Source organism: Setaria viridis, chromosome 5, assembly GCF_005286985.2.
Source record: "Setaria viridis chromosome 5, Setaria_viridis_v4.0, whole genome shotgun sequence".
In the NCBI taxonomy this organism is placed as follows: Eukaryota; Viridiplantae; Streptophyta; class Magnoliopsida; order Poales; family Poaceae; genus Setaria; species Setaria viridis.
Window position 1 is genome coordinate 37269036 of NC_048267.2, and position 17355 is coordinate 37286390.

The window sequence follows — 17355 nt, forward strand, 5'->3', positions numbered from 1 at the left end:
AATTAAGAAAAAGAAAACGGAGGCCGTATGAACTTTATCCCAAAATATGGCGGGTGAATTTTCTAGGTACGATATATATAATATGTTTAGATTAATATTAAAAGTTATATATGTATAAAAGTTAAAATGAATAGTAATTTGAGATGGATTGTTTTGTAGTCTCACGCACTCATTGGCATCGGTTTTAAATATCTAACCATGACGAGGTTGACGAACTAATGGGCACTTACTGCCAATATTTTATCCCACAAATGGGTCGACACATTATTATGCCACCACGTCAACATCTCACATACGAATCCAGTTGATATGAATACATGAGATGATGAGAATGCTATCTCCCTATTGCTGCATAATTCTATTATCTATTACTACTACTTATATTTCTTTTCTTTCATGTCAAGACAAGGCCCTCTCGTAATTGGCCATTATTATTCCAGTCCCCTTCTTCTCCCTTTCTCTCGTCCCCTCCCTCCCCTTCCGTCTCGCAACAGGCGAGGCGAGAGAACTCGTCGTGGAAGCGAAATATAGCCGGCTCGGATCCCCACCCGACCCATCCCACCCCCGTCCCGATTGCGTTGCACCAACGGGAGCGCCCCCGCCCCGCCCCGCGCCTCCTCCTCCCGGCGTGCCGTGACCGCGCCGCGCCGCGCAAGGTAACTAATGCCTTCTCTCCTCCACCCCCGCGCTGCTCTGCTGGCGCTTATTGATTTCGCGCGCCCTAGGGATCGCGAAGTGGGCTCGCTGCGGTCTCGAGGTGGGTCTGGGTGGGTTTGATCTCGGTTCTCGTTTGCTTTGGGGGTGGTGGTGCCTTCTCGAGGGCGGAGCAGGAGGGGGATTCCGTTGTGGCCGCCACCGCCATGTGGTTTTCTGTTTCCTGCGTCTGCGTTGCTTCGTTTGATGCTGATGATGGGTTTCGACCACCGATCGCGGTTCGGTTCCGCACGCAATGCGTAGGGGGTTATGGTCCTCCGCCGCACCAGGATGTTGGTCGATGTTGTTGTTCGGTTACCGCCGCTTGCGACGGGGTGCTGCGGCCGTTGTTTCCTTTTGATCTCTCCGACCCTTCTGGGAATCGATTCTGTGCCCCGATTGGTCGCAATGTGCGGGAGGTTTTGCTTGTGCTGTTTTTCCTCGCTGGCCGGTCGGATTCTGCAGCGAAAAGTTGCCCCCCCTGCCCCCACCTTTTCCTTCCTCCAGTTATCTTTACTCGTCGTGTTCATGATTCCTCATGCGTGCTTGGGTTGCCTTATGTGGTTTAGAAGGCCAATAAGCTACAGCGTTTTGGTCCTCGGAGCTCATTTCTTGTGACTTGTGAGAGGAGAACACCGTATATTCCTCGTTATCTTCGTATAATTTTTCCATAATTTTTTCCCCGAATGGTTGCTGATCATGTTGTTTGTAGTGATTGTTTGTTAGGTGACACATTTCAACGATGGATCATTTCCCTTTGGTAGTATCTTGTTGCTTTTATTTGCACTTAATTAGTTAGCCTAGTTTCATTATTTGCAGCATGGTCGTTATTGCTATTTTCCGCTAGCAAACAGGAAGCATGAAAGGAATCGAGTATATCTGGCTCCATTGTCAGATTTAAAACATCCATATTGTTTACTGATCTGTCAAGCTAGGCTGGCAGATCCTTATGGTTTCCAAGTACACGTTTAATTATGAGATCTATATGGTTTCTGATACTCATTTAAAACATCCATTGCACTTCTCATCGATGATTATCTGATTGTTCCATAACGGCCCTTATCTTAGGGCATCTTCTACATTCATTGTTAATATGCAGTGGTGGTCATTTATTATTCTTATGGTCTATGGTTGGAGGTGTGCCTCATTATTTGACTCGTCTCTTTCATTAGGTTGTTGAGTGATGATGGACCTGTCCACGACTTCAGTGCTGGCAGCCAAGGCCTACAAGTACAAAGCAGAATCACTTGTTAAGGAGTACCTTCTTGCAGATTCGTATGTTTCATACACTGCTGTACTTGGTGGGATCCTGATGTGCAAGATGGTATGAAATTCCCCCTCTTACCTGTTGATACTTGACATTCATGATCAGCCTACCTTTGAATTAATATGCTCACACGGTTCTTGTGTTTAAATGGGGTCAGAAGATTACTATAAGTTTGGTATATCCCTTTTTATAAAAAAGAACACTATAGGTAAATCGGGGACTGTGGAGGAGCACAGAGAGAAAAAAATTATAGATGGTAGTGAATTAAACTGTCGATGTGCCTGAGATTGGTTGAAAGTTGAAACTATTTGCTATTTTAACTGCATGAGTATATGCCATTATGCCCATTGTGGTAAGTTGCCAAATTACTGTTGTAAAATAGGTTTAACAGTTGCCCGGACTTCTAACAATCAGTTTTATCATGAGTTGTTTAGATTCCGTTTATTCGTGGTAAGTTAATCTCAGTAAATGCTATTGAAGACAAGTGCATTATGTGTAAACATAAATTAACATGAATGATTAATTGCCCCTTTTTTTGGCAGAACCAGAACTAGAACTTGCATCACGAGCTATTGTGTGACTCATATGTTTAATCTCTGTTGTTCTCTGTTTACTGAAGTTTATCATATTAGGCCATATCTTGGTTTAGTCCTTTTCGTTAGAATAATTTAGTTGACTCTAGAATGTCTAAGAAAATTTGAATTATTGATAACACGGACGATGTGTCAGTTCTGCCTAGCCAATATTTGGTGTGGTGATCCATAGCAAATTAGGAAGTGTACTGCAATTTGTGTAGATAACAACATGCTAGCAATGATTATAGTTTCTGTTACTTCCAGCCTTGAACTCTTGCATGGAACTTTTTGTGATCAATCTCTGTGTGTCAGAACTCTAGTAACTTTCTTTTGAAATAAGTTCTGCCCATATCTTAGCTAATTTTACGTTTTGTTTCATAGGCCTATGACATCACAAGCTTAATCAGCTCATTGTACTACAAGGGTTATGGTTCACTTACAAAAATCCAAAAGCTTGAGTGGAACAACAGGTGGAACTATCATGTGCAGAAGTTATTTCCTTTTTCACCTTATTGCTGTGAGTGTTTATATTCAACATTCACTGTCTACTTGTTTAGGGGCATGTCCACTGTCCATGCGATATTCATCACAGTCATGTCGGTGTACCTGGTATTCTTCTCCAACCTATTCTCTGATCAGCTGGACGGACCAGTAACTTTTCGGAGTTCAAACCTATCAAATTTTACTCTGGGGGTAAAAGATGCTAAATTTCAGTTCCACTCAAGAATAGTTTATGTACCATATACAGTTTTCTCCTTTTGCCTCATACCGACTGAATGTTTAATTTATCCAGGTTTCTGTTGGGTACTTCATCACTGACCTTGCTATGATATTCTGGGCATATCCTTCTCTTGGTGGAATGGAGTATGTAAGTGAATATATCTGATCACTAACATCTTTTTCTCTGGTATCTCCTTGCTTTATTTCTACTCACTCTATATATAAATTCATGCTGTTTTAACATGGCATTGTCTACTAAAGGCAACTTTGACTACTAACTTCTGCCACACTGTGTTGGCAAAAACTATGAAAATGTGGTATAATAAAAGCATTTTTCATGGTAAATCTATTACTTTAATTTTATTAAGAGATAAATGCTTGTTTAGCCATATTAGTACTCAGAGTGGGCACCCCTATTGATTACACCTTGTCCAAACAACATACATTTGTATACAAAGGGAGTTTCAAACTTTCAATATTTACTGTTCCATTGTTATCTGTTATTGATTACTGGTTGGCCATTGTCAGGTTCTTCACCATATGCTGTCGCTTATTTCTATAGTCTATGCTATGTATTCTGGGGAAGGACAGTTGTACACATACATGGTTCTCATCTCTGAAACAACCACACCTGGAATCAACCTCCGATGGTATCTGTTGAAATCAATGCACAATGTTTTTTTAAATTATTTATTACTTCAATGTATCTGACCCATGACCTGTTCTGTCATCAGGTTTCTTGATACTGCTGGGATGAAAAAATCCAAGGCCTATCTTGTCAATGGTGTTGCAATGTTTGTTGCATGGCTGGTATGTTACAACAGTGTAATTGGATGTTACAAGTTATAAATAATGCATTGCCTGCTGTTGATCATACAATACTTACTATGTTTTAATCTAATGCTGTGAATGCATGAATGAGCAGGTGAATTATATAGCCAGAAACTTGTTATTTTGTTAGGTGTAATTTGCTGTAAGTTTTACATTGTAAGGGATAGAAGGTTCTTTTTTCAAATTTCAGCCATCCTGGAACATCTTATGCTCTGATTGATGTTTCCCAGCTCTCTTGATCTATAGTAGGAGGGAGCAAAGGGTGGCTATCACTAGAAGACTAGACGTTTTGTATCTTTGTGCTCTAGCAGGTTGGGGAAGTGCGGAGGATTAGGATAGGAGAGTTATAATATTTCAAGTGGAAATATGAATGCTGCAAGTCAGTAGTTGTGTTTGATGAGTTTTTTGTCCTGATGGAGTTAGACAGACATTCTAGTACTGCTTAGGAACTTCCTATGTTTTTCTCTAATTGTGGAGAACTAATCGCTTCATGCAGGTGGCGCGGATAATTCTGTTCGTTTACTTGTTTTACCACATCTACTTCCACTATGATCAGGTACTTTTTTTCTCTTACTACATTAAAAATTTAAAAGCAAGGGTATACATCAGTATCCCGCTGTTGATTTTGAAGCTAAACTTGGTTGTTGACAATAAAATTCTCTCGACAGGTCAAGCAGATGCACACCTTTAGCTGCATTCTGATATTTGCTGTGCCCACAATACTGCTTGTCATGAACACAATGTGGTTTGCCAAGATCTTGAGAGGCCTTAAAAAGACGTTAGCCAAGAGGCAGTGAAGAGAAGAATGGCAACACAAGCTTACGAACATTGACAGTCATCCCTTCGTACAGCCACTTTACAGCTACATGCACTTCCCAAGTAAAGCCGCCAGTGCAGCTCGTAGCACAAGCTAAAGCCATTGTACATGATCCAGAAATATGCTTAACACAGCCCGAAATTTTCCCTGGATGCTCTGCATTTGTACATACGCATGTCTGGTTATGGCTGAGGATGGTTTTTCAGTGGATCAGAATATCGGATGCTTCTACGTCTTAACAATTTAGGTAGTAGTCTAGAAAGGTTGAAATTCTCCGCTTCAGCTTACAGGTTTAATATGCATTTCTTATCATTCTGACTTGAGAGTTGTAGCCGGTGCATTCCCTACCAGTACAACTAAAGTTTGCTTACAGTACTTCGTATCCAGCTGTTCAGCTCTTCATGGGCTGTTTTGGTTATTGATGGGCTGTTTCGGTTATTGATTGTCAAGCCTGGTAATTCTCATTGTGCAGGTGAGTTAAGCAGTGGCAAGGACGTAACTTAAAACATGAATGATGGTCTGAATTTAGATTTGTTCGATCTGCTTGTGTGAGATGTAGGTTGGGTTGAGCTTTTCTACGTTTTTGATTTGATCAGTCCAGCTAGTACTCATTTGGTGGTGTCCAGTGCTTGTACCTGGAAATGTTCATGATGCAGGATTCTTGCAGTCGCTGGGTAAGACAAGGTCACAAGGGACATGTATTTCTCTTTCCAGGCAAAGATTTGATCTGCACTTCTTAATATGCCCACATTGTTTTATTCTATGCAACGTGTAAGATGTACCCTACTTACTGTATCTTCATGAATCATGAGCAACGGTAACAACTGACTAGAAACAGGGAGAATTGCCAAGCTTTTACTACGACAGGCTGCGGCTAAGCAGCCCTTGGAATGACATGAATAGGTCCTTGTTTTCTGCACCGAAGATCTCATCCGCTTTTCTCAATGTTTCCTGGGGGGCAGCAGTATACGCAAATATAAGCAATAATTCAATATCTTAAGTTCTTGGCAAATCAGTTGAAAAACTGAAACTTGGTCCAGGATTCGAACCTCTCGAGATTGCCTATGGGCGTTGAGCTCCTTGATATTGGCAAGAAAACCCGCAAATTGTTCGTAGGAGAGGCGACTCCTGTGATGCGAAACCGAGTTTATGCCAACCTTCTATGAGAAACTGGATAAGTTTAGTATAACAGGGCAAGCATGGGGACTAGCATACCTTGCCTGACGAAAGAACTCTTTGCCATCTACCCTACTAGTGCGTCCTGGAGCAGAGTTTGTCGAAAGAATGTCAGGGAAAGAGTTGCTGCTAGGCATTAAGCCAGGACTAGTGGAAACTTGCAAGAAACAGGGGATTTTAATGCTGAATGCTTATGCGATTGGCTGATCAGCACTACCTGAGATAGAATGTCCACGAGGGGGCGAGCTGGCAGCAGAGGACATCTTGCTGGAGGGCAGCCATGGCGACATGGCCATGTGGCCTTCCAACCGTGGCGAGGTGGCGCCGGACGTCAGCTTAGGCGACACCGCCGTGGAGTACCTTCTCGGCGAAGTGGCAGCGGTCCTCAGCTTCGGCGCAGGATCAGACGTGAGGCGTGGAGTGATGTGCGTGATGGTCAGCCTCTGCTCAAATGGCCTCGTTACTGTTCAAAGCAGGAGACAGACCGAGTAAGGAGCATCAGAAACTTTTGAAGATTGTGGCCACATCGATTCTGAAGCGTGTGTCCCTGCCACTGATCGTACCTTCCTGATTTACGCTTTCAGCTTCAGTAGATCCGTCCGAAAGAGATGATACAGGATGGCTATTCGCTAATCCATCTTCAGATAAAAATGACGCAGATATGGAATCATTTCAGGGGACGAACAGAGTGCAACCAGAGCTGATATTGTGCAAGCGAAAAAATACCTTTCCAGGAATTTGCTTTCGCCACCGATTGCTCGCAGGTTCTTATGTCTACAGTTTCCTGAATCTGTTCAGGGGACATGAAACATGAGTACCTCGAGGACATCAGCACTTCAGCAGTGATCTTAATTTGCCTTATTGCTTAGCGCAGACCAACGACAGTAATGCAGAGAGGATGACGAACTAACTCACTGGTAAATTATCGTCGCCTAGCGACTGCATCAGATGCCTCTTGAAGGTTTCCAGCTGCAAGTTAAGTTAAAAGAAAAAAATATATATGAAAATTGAGATCTGAGCTAACAGGTGAGATCACTTCTGGTAAGAGAGCGTTTTACAGCGGCAAGCTCAGGGGAGGGTGTGCCGTTTGCGTGCAAGTGCTGTGATCTTGATCAGGTCACAAAACAAAATGCAGTCACCTTGGCGTGGTCCCTGGCCAGCTTCTTGGACGTCTGCGCGAGCGAGTCCCGCTCCTTGGCCAGCTTTGCCTTCGCGGACAACGAAATCAACCGGCTGATCAGTAAAGCAGGGAACCGCACCAGAAGAAAAATCAAGGCAGCAAAGCAAAGCAGCGAGGTGTGTCTGGTCTCACGTTGTCATCGAGCGCGGCGCGGAGGCGCGCGTCGGCGTCCCGGAGCGCCAGCTCGAGCCTGGCGGCCCTGTCGGCGAGCTCGGCGGCGGCGCGGTCCCTGTCGGCCAGCATCAGGCGGAGGCGCGAGGCCTCGAGCTCAAGGCGCGAGGCCCGAGCCGCCACGGCCACGGCCGTGATCTTGCGCGCCACCTCCAGCTGCTCGTACGGGTCCGGCGGCAGCGCGGCCGCGATGGCGTCCGGCAGCCCCGCCACGGGCGCGGGCTCGGGCTCGGGCTCGGGCCCCGGCGCCTGCGCGGCGGAGGCGGTGGTGGCCGAGGGTGTGGGCGTGGGGGTCTGCGTCATCGGAGGCGGAGAGCGTGGGAGTGGCGGTGGTGCGGGTTGTGGCGAGATCCGAAGCGGGGAGGCCGCGGTTTACGTTTATCGTTCGGGGGTGGAGAGCTCGGGCCGTGGACGGTGGCGCGAGGTGGGGACTGTGGGGGCGCGACGAATGGCGGGGTTACTTTGCGACTTTGCGTGCGTTTGAATACGCGCCGCACGTACAGGAGTTTGGGCTCCCTTTTCTCGCTCCGGCTTCTGCCACCTTCGGTGACCGGGACGACGAGGCGATTGCTGGCCGGGTGCTCCGATTAACAAATGCAGCGCTGCTGCTGCTGGTGGTGGAATGGTGTGCAGAAGCTTTGGAGAAGACGCTGCACGTGGTTGTTCTTCGTGGACCACTTGGCGCGCGATCTGTCTTGGCTCGTGGCCATAGGGGCGGCAGATGCCAGATGTTGAATCAAATTCAGGGGCTGTTTGGTTTGAGCAACTTAAAGTCGCTTATTTGGAGTTGCTTATTTTTAGTCTAGTTGTTTGGATACTCTGCTTATGAGCATTGAATGAGGTGGATATTGTCATATTTGCCACTAGCTGTTTGGAGAGAGAGAGAGGAGTAGAGTGCATTGAATGAGGGTAGGAGGTGTAAAGTGCACCTTTTAGTCCCTATAAGTCCCCATAAGCAACTCTTGTGTTGCTTATTTGCTTATTATAAGCAGCTTCATAAGCAATCCAATAAGTAAGGGTGATGGGTTTCATATGCAAATAAGTTGCTTATTTTAAAGCAACTCAAACCAAACATGCCTGCCCTCAAAAGGCAAGCCGTACGAGAGCACGAACTATTGTTTTGGTTACATAATATTTATCAGGTGAACCATCAATTCAGTCGTTGTAGTATAGTGGTGAGTATTCCCGCCTGTCACGCGGGTGACCCGGGTTCGATCCCCGGCAACGGCGTCTTTTTGTTGCCTACTTTCTCTTTTTTTTTGGACGCACCCACCACAGTTTCGGCCTCATCTGCGTGGTTGTTGTGGGCTCGAAGTCGGCCCAGTCGCTCGCTTCTCTGCAACCGAGCCTGACGTCGGTCCAACGGCTAGCCTACCTTCGGGCTCCACCGCCTCCGCAACCCCGCACCGCTCAAACCCTAAACCTCCTCCCCCGCATCGGAATCTCGCCATGGCGGCGGAACCGCCGGAGCCCGCTTCCTCGCGGGACGCCCCGCCCACGGCTCCCTCTTCCTCCTCCTCCGCCGCCGTCGTCGCCGGCGTGGGCGGCCCCAACCCGTGCTGCGCAAAGGTAATCGACCCTCTTTCTGCCCTAATCCTCACGCCGCATCCTGTTTCGTCCTCTCTTCCCTCCGTTCGGTTCCTGATGCGTCTTTGTCTTTGGGTGTTTCTTTTTTTCGGGGTTGGGTTCCGCAGCTGTGGAAGAAGTACCAGAAGCTGGAGACGAGCCGGACGGCGCTGCGGGAGGCGGTGAAGCTCCTGCAGGCCGAGAACGAGAAGCTGCAGAAGGAGAACTCGGAGCTCGGCAAAGGTACCTATTCGGCTACCCCTCGGCCTAAAATGTTCCCTGATTCTTTTCCGAGTGTGCTGTTCTCTTTGTTTTCTTTTTCTGCATGACGATTCTGTTACAAATAGAAAGAAAAGATCACCTGAAGTATGCTGAGGTAATGCACATGTTTGGCTGTACGCATTATATTCCCGCAATACTGAACCGACATTTTGTGTAGTCAAACTATTTTATTGTTGATATCTGTGCTGAAAGACAAGTAGTTTTTTTTTTTCTCATTCCTAGGTTGTGTGCAAAGAAAGTAAACTTTTTCTTATAAAAAACCACTGCTTTGAAGTATCTAATGCTCTAAATTCTAATTTCATAGCATGTTAGTAGCATGCTAGCAGGAATTTTAACAGAAGGTGCCCAGAGAAGATGAATCTTTCAAAGTATGTCTGATTTCTCTTTAATGCTTCATATATCCATTAACATCAGTTTGATTTCTCCTCAATGCATCTTTTAGTCGTTAGCATCTATCAGACCCCAGTTTTATTGTCCTTACCATGGCGCACTTTAAAACACTTGATTACTTGAAATGATGACACCCACCCAAAGAAGTATGTAATTCTTCATGAACGGTTATGTGTAGATGCATGCATCCTGAAACCATTTCTTATGTGTATATTGCTTTAATGTTGTATTATATCTGTTTCTCTTTTGTGATGAACAGTTTGCAAGGAGGAACGCCTACGAGGTGATTCAGCAGAAGCAGCTAGGGCAACTGAGTCTGATGCCAGAGATCTGCTAGAAAAGGAGATAATTGAATTAAAGACGCAGAACTCACATCTGCAGCAAACACAAAATATCTGCAAACATGATAATGAACTTTTACGCATCTCTGAACTGGAGGAAGAAAATAGAAAGCTCAAACATATTTTAGGAGAAGAATGGAAGAAGATTGCTTCTGAGAAGAAAAAAGCCGAAGAAGAAAAGAGTAAGGCTCTAGAAATGCAAAAGATATTGAAGTCAGAAACACAGAAGTCTGAAGAGTATAGAAGAGTTGCTGATACAGAAAGGAAAGTTGCCAATGATTGGAGAGCATCATGTGAAAGGTTGAGGAGTGAAGCAAATGAAGTCAGAGCCCAATTGGCATCTCAGATTCAGAAAACAGAGGAGGCACTTAAAAGGGCTGAAATGGAGAAGCAGAAGGTAGCCAGAGAAAAGAAACGTTCTGATTCAGAGAAATCATTAGCTGAAAAGAACAAAACACTAATTGAAGTTGAGAGGAAGAAAGTATCAGAAGAGAAGTTCCGTGCTGACAATTTATTTGCAAAGTTAGAGGAGCAGAAGAAACTCAATGAACGTTTGCGAACTAGTATTCAAGTTGAAACGAAGAATGGAATAGAAGAGAAAAAGCGAGCAGACCATCTGCTCCAGAAATTGGAAGAGGAGAGGAAACAGAATGAACATTTACAGAGAAAGACAAATGAACTTTGTGCTGGTAGAGATGCGATTTCTTCTGGCAAGTATGGTCGGAAACATGTTGATAGAGCTTCTGAGAGTGCAAATGTAAAGCTTCTTAAAGAGAAGCTTAAGCTGAAGAAAGAGCAACTAAAGCATGTGAAGAATGTGTCAAAGCTAGATAAAGCAAAAAATGCTTTGATAAGAAGAGAGCTTCAGCGTTTAAAACAAGACTGGATGCAACTACTGAGCCGATTTAACATGCTCGATGACCACCTTGCTGGTGGTGTTGAAGGTATTCATGTCTTAACAGAGGTCTGTATCTTGCATGCTACTTATTACTCTCTTCATCTATGTTTGCTAGGTTGATTTTGGTAAAAAAAAATGGAACATGCTTAAAATTTCTTTGCAAAAGACAATGATAGTTCTGACATAGAAACAATGAATATTTCTTAATCCCAGTGTGATTTGGTATTTCTTCATGGGCTCTCTATCTTTTAATGCTAATTAAAAAAGTACTTGATATGCTATTAAAATCATCGGGGAGCAGTCATTCCTTTTTCTGAGATCACACATTTTCTTAGTCTTCATTTTTTCCCCAACAAATCTTCTTGATTTTCCAAAGTATAGAATGGCGGAGCAAAAATTGTCATTAGAAGTGCATTTGCAAGTACCTTGATTACATGTTATGCTTGAGTTCAATGTTGTGTTTGATTTGTCAGGTGACTCTTTCTTAAGTACAGCCTTAGGTCATTGTTGACTTTGCATGCCAAGTTTGTTCTTTTTCGCCTTTATGTTATCTGCAAATGTAATGGCTTTGCTCAAACTAATATGTCACTTATCTAATGTTAATATGCAAATTATATGGAACCAATGGAAATGCTATGACATGATTTTCCCTCTAGATCATCAGAGTGGCTATGACTAAGCAGTTATGATTCACAAATTATGTGTTATAGTACATATGACCTGTACATTCTTTAATGTGGTTGCTGATATGTTGCTTATATTTTTTTAAAGTTCATTTATACTGGTTTTCTCTCTCCAATCTATACAAGCTGATGTGAATTACCGGCATTGTCTCATAACTGCAGTTGGAGCAGCACCCGGAGATACGTGGCTTCGAACAAAAGTTGCTTCCTAATGATTCAGTTCCTGCACCATATTTTGGGTTGCAGTCTGGGATGGTTCCATTCGGCTCTTCTATCCCAAGAGGATACACTTCATATCAGTTACCCAGAGAAAGCTGCACACGACCGATCTCAGGTACTAGTTCTGAATTAGGGCCTCCTCTTGGTAGCTCTCACAGGACAAAGTCCAAAAAGTCAAAAAGTCACTACAGATCTTCATGTCCCACATCCATATCTGATGAAAAGTTCATGGGCTCACAGGGTAAGGATGGCCTTTTTGTGTCCTCATCAACAGATATCAGAAATAACCAGACTTCTGTTGTTCCTGAGCGGTGTCCTAAAGATAGTAATGGTAGATCATTGCCTCTAGAAGCATCGAAGTTGCCCTTGTCTGGTTGTACAGAAGTTACAGATAAAACACTTGGTGGTGATAGGAGGAGAAAAAGGACCAAAAAGTCTGTAGAACCTGCTGCTTGTCTCCCCTATAAACATGGTTTGCTGCATTCAGAATTGAAGGCCCATGCTGCCACTTCAAATGATGATCCTAAACATGGTTTGCTGCATTCAGAATTGAAGGCCCATGCTGCCACTTCAAATGATGATCCTTCAAATAACAACATGCTGTCTGTGACTGAAGGTGACATGGAAAGTCATAGGAGAAAATATCTTGCTGTCTCTGATAAAGCTCCTTCCTTCAGTTTCCCTTCCAAAGTGCCTTCTCCTGGTGCAGGAAATGACTGTGCAGGTAGCAAGTTTGCTTCATTGCTCTCCTTTGAGGAAATGATCAAGGAAAACTGCTTGAAGTTACTCAATTTTGATGATGATGCAGATGAGGAAAAGTACAGAAAGGCAAAGGAGAGACCTCTTTCACCAAACCTACCCATTATTCGACCCCGCAGAACTAAAGTGCCTACATGTGCAGAACCTGGCAGTTTGGGTGATAGAACTGTCAATTGTTGTCCTGCCTCTGGATCCGATTCCATTGATTCCACGATGTCCAAAGTATTGGAAGTTAAAGAGCCTGGGATTCAGAAATTGGCTCAAAATTGTATCCAGCTTGATCCATCCTCAAATAGAATTGAGTGCAGTGACTATGTTGAACAGCTTGGCAATGTTTCTTGTAGTGCCGGTTTGGCTGGTATGCCAACAAACGCTTCTTTCGGCAGCCTTTTGCATGAGGATGTGGCCGGGAATTCTGATACAGGCAGACTAGTGTTATCAGGAAGTAGCTGTGTTGTTCATTCAAATTCCATTTTGCATTTCCAGCATTTGTCCAAGGAAGTGCCTAGCAAAAACAGCTCACATAAGATTTGTGACAGATCATCAAATTCTTTACTGCAATCTAATGTTGGGGCAAGTGAGACAACAGTGACCAAGCCAAACAATTTGGACTCAATTAGTATGCTTGGGCATTATTGTGGATCCGAAAGACCTCCAATGCACTTAGTTGTATCTACAAGAATGAAAAGAAGCACCATGATCAACATATTAAGATATTGGGAGATGCTGGATTCTCAATCTCGAGATCTTTCTAAGGAATCTTCCATTGATGGTCCATTGCTTGAAAAAGTATCAACCGACCCATTGCTATCTACAGAGTAAGTTTGTTTTCATGGTTTAGCTCATGTTTTATATGCACTGTTGCAGCCACAAGCAAACATTGTTACTATCATTTACAATCAATTATGAGAACTAAATGCTCTGCTTTGTTTTGCAGTGAGAAGGTTTCCCTCATATTTTCCCTTTTGTTGTGGGATCTTAGATTCGCAGAAGAAACTTTTGCGGATGGAAATTTTGCCTCATCAGCTTTTTCCTTAAGTGGTATGACATCTGAAACTCTTTTATATGTTAATTGCTTGTTTTCCACCCTTTTAGCTGAGGTTCTCCATTATTTGCTTGCTAATTTGTAAATTTCTTCACTTTTTTGTTACTGCTTACATTATTCTTCTCTTGTTATTTTGGTTAGTAGTTAAAATGTCTGATCACCAACTTCTATGGCTTTTTAGAGTCATTATTTGACTATTGCTTGTCATATAGGTGTAGGATTATACCAGTGGCCTGTTATCACGTACATGTTATCAAGCTCAGATTTGCTTAATCACACACTCTGTGGAATGTGATTTTTTGTTGTTGCTGCTTTTTACTCAACCCAATGTGCTTTTGTGTACATCAGTCATATTACTATTAACTCATAACTCATTCATTCTATGCTTTGACAAAGCTATTTGAGGGTATGCACCATACAGTTATTATAATTATTTGTTGAGTTGTTTTGATTGGTATCATATGGTAACTATGAAGTTATAATTTTCAATACATTTTCTTCCTTGCAGTGAAGTCTCATATGGAAACAAGGTGGACCATTCTGAGAGGGGATCAGCTTGATGTTCTTATATCCTTGATTGAAGATTTTCTTCTGAACAAAGAAGTTATAGTATGTGAAAAAATGGGACAGAAGGCATTTGGCGCAAGCAAGGATCATGAATTAGATGATGAAGCTGGTATACAGATTTCAGTTAAACCTGCGAAAGTAGATCAATTTATCGCTGCTTGCATTCTGTTGGCTTCAATATGTGTGGAAGTGGAGAGAGTGGATGTTGTTTTAGAGGTTTCGTACAAAGTTCTTCAGATGGGTAAAAGTAATCTTTTGTGGACTCTGTTGGCTCTCCATGTCTTTGGTTCCATGTGTGGTGACAAGTTTCTCTTTCCAAAGAGTTGCAACTTTCTCACGACGGCTATACGGTTGGTCGTCCAGCTTCTTGAGAGTAAAGACCCTTCTCTATGCCTTATGTCATCATATGTCCAGTCAGATAAGCCAACAACATTACCGTCCTGTGCACATTGCCTGTTTGATGTGGATAAGGTTTCCATAGATGGTTTTATCTCTTCTCTATTGGATGAGCTGGATTTATGTTCACTGCTGTGGAATAACCATGCCTACTCAAATGAAACTACAAGGCACAGTTCTCATTCGGGATCAAGTGGGCTTGAGATCAACTGTGGTGAGCTTTGCAGTATATCCAAGCAAGGAAAACTAGCTGAGGATAGTGGTAACTGTCCTGCAGGGATCAGCTTATGCTACTTTACCGAGCTAATTTCTTTGCTTGAGCTCTTTGGGATTTATATGGTATGTGTATCTTTGTGGCCTTTACCTTTTTTTTCCTTCTCCTTAATAGTTTTTCTGTTCTTAAGTATCAAAACATGCATACAGTTTCAGCCCACAGGCAGCAAATTTTGATATCCTAGATAGCTTTTTCAGGCTGCTAAGTTATTGTTGTTGACTTTAACCGATTTGGAATTTTGCATGTCGAACGTTACCATCATCCATGCCTTGCCCTCAATTTGTTCTGATTTTTATTCTTCAACTTTTCACATTATTTGTTCCATTCCAGTATTGACTGATTATTTTGTCCACATTTTCAGAGCTGCGAATGGACATACAGCAACGTTATTGTCCGTCTTCTGGAGATTCTGGAGTCGTGCATGTGCGATGAGTATTCAGCTGCTCTGTTAGTACTTGTCAGCCAACTCGGAAGGTTTGCCCTGTTGCCCATATATGTTTAATCATAATGCGCATGAGCTGTATGTGGCAGTGTGGCACGCTGTTATACTGGATGGTGTTCTGGTGTGAATATGCCATTAAATTGCTAAACTGCTGTTTTTTTAATAAGAAAGACTTGTATAGGATAAATCGCTGATTAGATATTGTTATGTAAAATCCTAAGTCCTAACAACTTTTCAATCACGATCTTATACTGCACACGGTTTTACATCACAGCTAGGTCCAATCATCGTACCAGTTATTCCATTGTACATGCTGATGTAAAATCACAATGTAAGTATAGTTGTTTGAGAACTTCCTCCCCATTCAGACAAAATTTCAGACATGTCTAATCCAAGGATCTTGCCGCATCCTTTGATCTAATTTTTCTCCCATTTCTCAAATTTTGATTTGTTAGATTTTCAGTATTCCATTATCCAAGCTAAAACCAACATTCTATAAAATGAATAGGTCCCTGCCATAACTGTAAATTTTGTCGTTTGGAACCTTGGAGGTTGTGACCATCTATTTTGCCTCTATTGGTCAAGCACACATACATGCATGCACATACACTTCTTTTCATGTATTTTCATGCAAGTTCCAAGTATATATTTCTTGTTCTGACTTGTATTTGTTGTTTAATCCTAATATCTATGATCTACTTGATTCACGCTCTTAACATTTTGACAATATCCTATTTCCCAATTTGCAGGTCCTTTATTGATAATGTTGGTTATGAGCAGAGAAGAGTTAGTGAGCTGAGGGACAAGTTATCATCATTGTTAGCAGGGACAAGTTTTACAAAATCAAGGAGTTTAAGTGTTCAGTTTTCTGCCATTGGTGCGTTGCTCAGCGTCCTTCCATTGCCATTTGACAAAATTATTGCCACTCAAAGTAGACAGTTATCTGGTCCCTTTGTTGTGCAAGAGAGACAGATTTCTGAATGGTTTGTTCAGTTAAGCAACGAGCATCAATCTTTAGCTCGTTCCTTTTTTAGCTGAAATTTATGTATCGCTGCATGCATAGCTGGGCCTTTCATTTCACGGACCAGTGAAGAATGCCTCGTGCAATTTTGATATGTTCCGCACAGGTGTATTCATGGTCCCATAACATGATTTTGGATGACTCCCTTGCTTTGACAGTTGGCACTGCATAGCGGATGATGTTTGTTCTCATCTTTGAAGATGCCAAAGTATTTTGCAGATCATCTTTTTTTTTTTTGTCAACATCATGTTGTCAAAATTTCTGCAAGAGCAGCTAAGAAACCCAACAGCGAAGCATTCGGAGAAAAGGACATGCAAATGCTGGATTATGGACTGAGAATTGTGTTTTCACCAGAAGTCTGAGTCGAAATAGGTTGCAGATTTTTTGCACTGTTTGGATGACAAACGTGATGAGTACATCAGAGATTATTGAATCAAGATTTCTAAATTGAAGAGATGGTCCGTCCAATTCATGCATGGTCTCAGTAAGATTGCCAAATGGCGATGATCGGTGTGAGGTTTGGATCAGGATCTGATGCCCTCCGAGGAAGCTGCAAGTCACGATGGGGCATATGGATGAGACTGGGAGTATGTTTTGGTGGCAGGATTCTTTGCTGAAGTGAATTTTGATTAAGATATCTTGGTCCCACCAGAATCAATTTTGATGAATTAATAGTTGTATTCTGCTTTTTAGATAACAGAGGGGGTAGGCAATGTTTCTGTGCCACAGTGCTTGTGCAAGGAGGTGATACGAATTTTGATGGATTCACCTTCGTGTCCTGCTCGCCCGTTTTTTTCCTCCCCTGTTAGAGTGGACATAGACTGTCCAAGAGGTGTTTGCCTATGTGCTAGGCCCTGTATGCACTCATGTATGAAGGCAAGCGATTTCTTGGCTATGGCTTTGCAATGTCAGACCTGAAGTTTCACGATTTAGCCCTCGCACTCTCATGTTAAACTAGTTCCACAATTTGTCATCTCATATATGACTTGTTGTCTGGTTACTAGTAATTTTTTGCAGGCTTGTTGCCATGTCTCTCTTTTGT

General features: G+C 42.8%; 3 protein-coding genes and 1 non-coding gene across 4 annotated transcripts; 3 read left to right on the forward strand and 1 right to left on the reverse strand.

Moving 5' to 3' along the window:
- The first annotated feature begins 454 nt into the window (after nucleotides 1–454).
- On the forward strand, nucleotides 455–5341 carry LOC117859313 (uncharacterized). The gene is made up of 9 exons (XM_034742542.2): nucleotides 455–656; nucleotides 1866–2017; nucleotides 2917–3005; nucleotides 3093–3228; nucleotides 3329–3403; nucleotides 3784–3905; nucleotides 3990–4065; nucleotides 4583–4642; nucleotides 4755–5341. The coding sequence occupies exons 2-9, from the start codon at nucleotides 1877–1879 to the stop codon at nucleotides 4881–4883; spliced, it is 828 nt and encodes a 275-aa protein (XP_034598433.1). The 5' UTR covers nucleotides 455–656; nucleotides 1866–1876; the 3' UTR covers nucleotides 4884–5341.
- A 237-nt stretch (nucleotides 5342–5578) lies between these two features.
- Nucleotides 5579–7912, reverse strand: LOC117859311 (uncharacterized protein At4g15545). The gene is made up of 9 exons (XM_034742541.2): nucleotides 7392–7912; nucleotides 7219–7287; nucleotides 6995–7048; nucleotides 6806–6869; nucleotides 6643–6717; nucleotides 6297–6542; nucleotides 6119–6164; nucleotides 5953–6031; nucleotides 5579–5854 (listed from the first exon to the last, which is right to left on the reverse strand). The coding sequence occupies exons 1-9, from the start codon at nucleotides 7731–7733 to the stop codon at nucleotides 5762–5764; spliced, it is 1068 nt and encodes a 355-aa protein (XP_034598432.1). The 5' UTR covers nucleotides 7734–7912; the 3' UTR covers nucleotides 5579–5761.
- Nucleotides 7913–8588: 676 nt separating this feature from the next.
- TRNAD-GUC (transfer RNA aspartic acid (anticodon GUC)) lies at nucleotides 8589–8660 on the forward strand. The gene has a single exon. It is a non-coding gene; the product is annotated as a tRNA-Asp (tRNA).
- A 137-nt stretch (nucleotides 8661–8797) lies between these two features.
- On the forward strand, nucleotides 8798–17345 carry LOC117855936 (uncharacterized). The gene is made up of 8 exons (XM_034738335.2): nucleotides 8798–8999; nucleotides 9125–9239; nucleotides 9928–10973; nucleotides 11753–13386; nucleotides 13506–13609; nucleotides 14122–14915; nucleotides 15212–15324; nucleotides 16042–17345. Exons 1-8 carry the CDS (start codon nucleotides 8880–8882, stop codon nucleotides 16328–16330), a joined length of 4215 nt encoding a protein of 1404 aa, XP_034594226.1. The 5' UTR covers nucleotides 8798–8879; the 3' UTR covers nucleotides 16331–17345.
- Nucleotides 17346–17355: the final 10 nt, after the last annotated feature.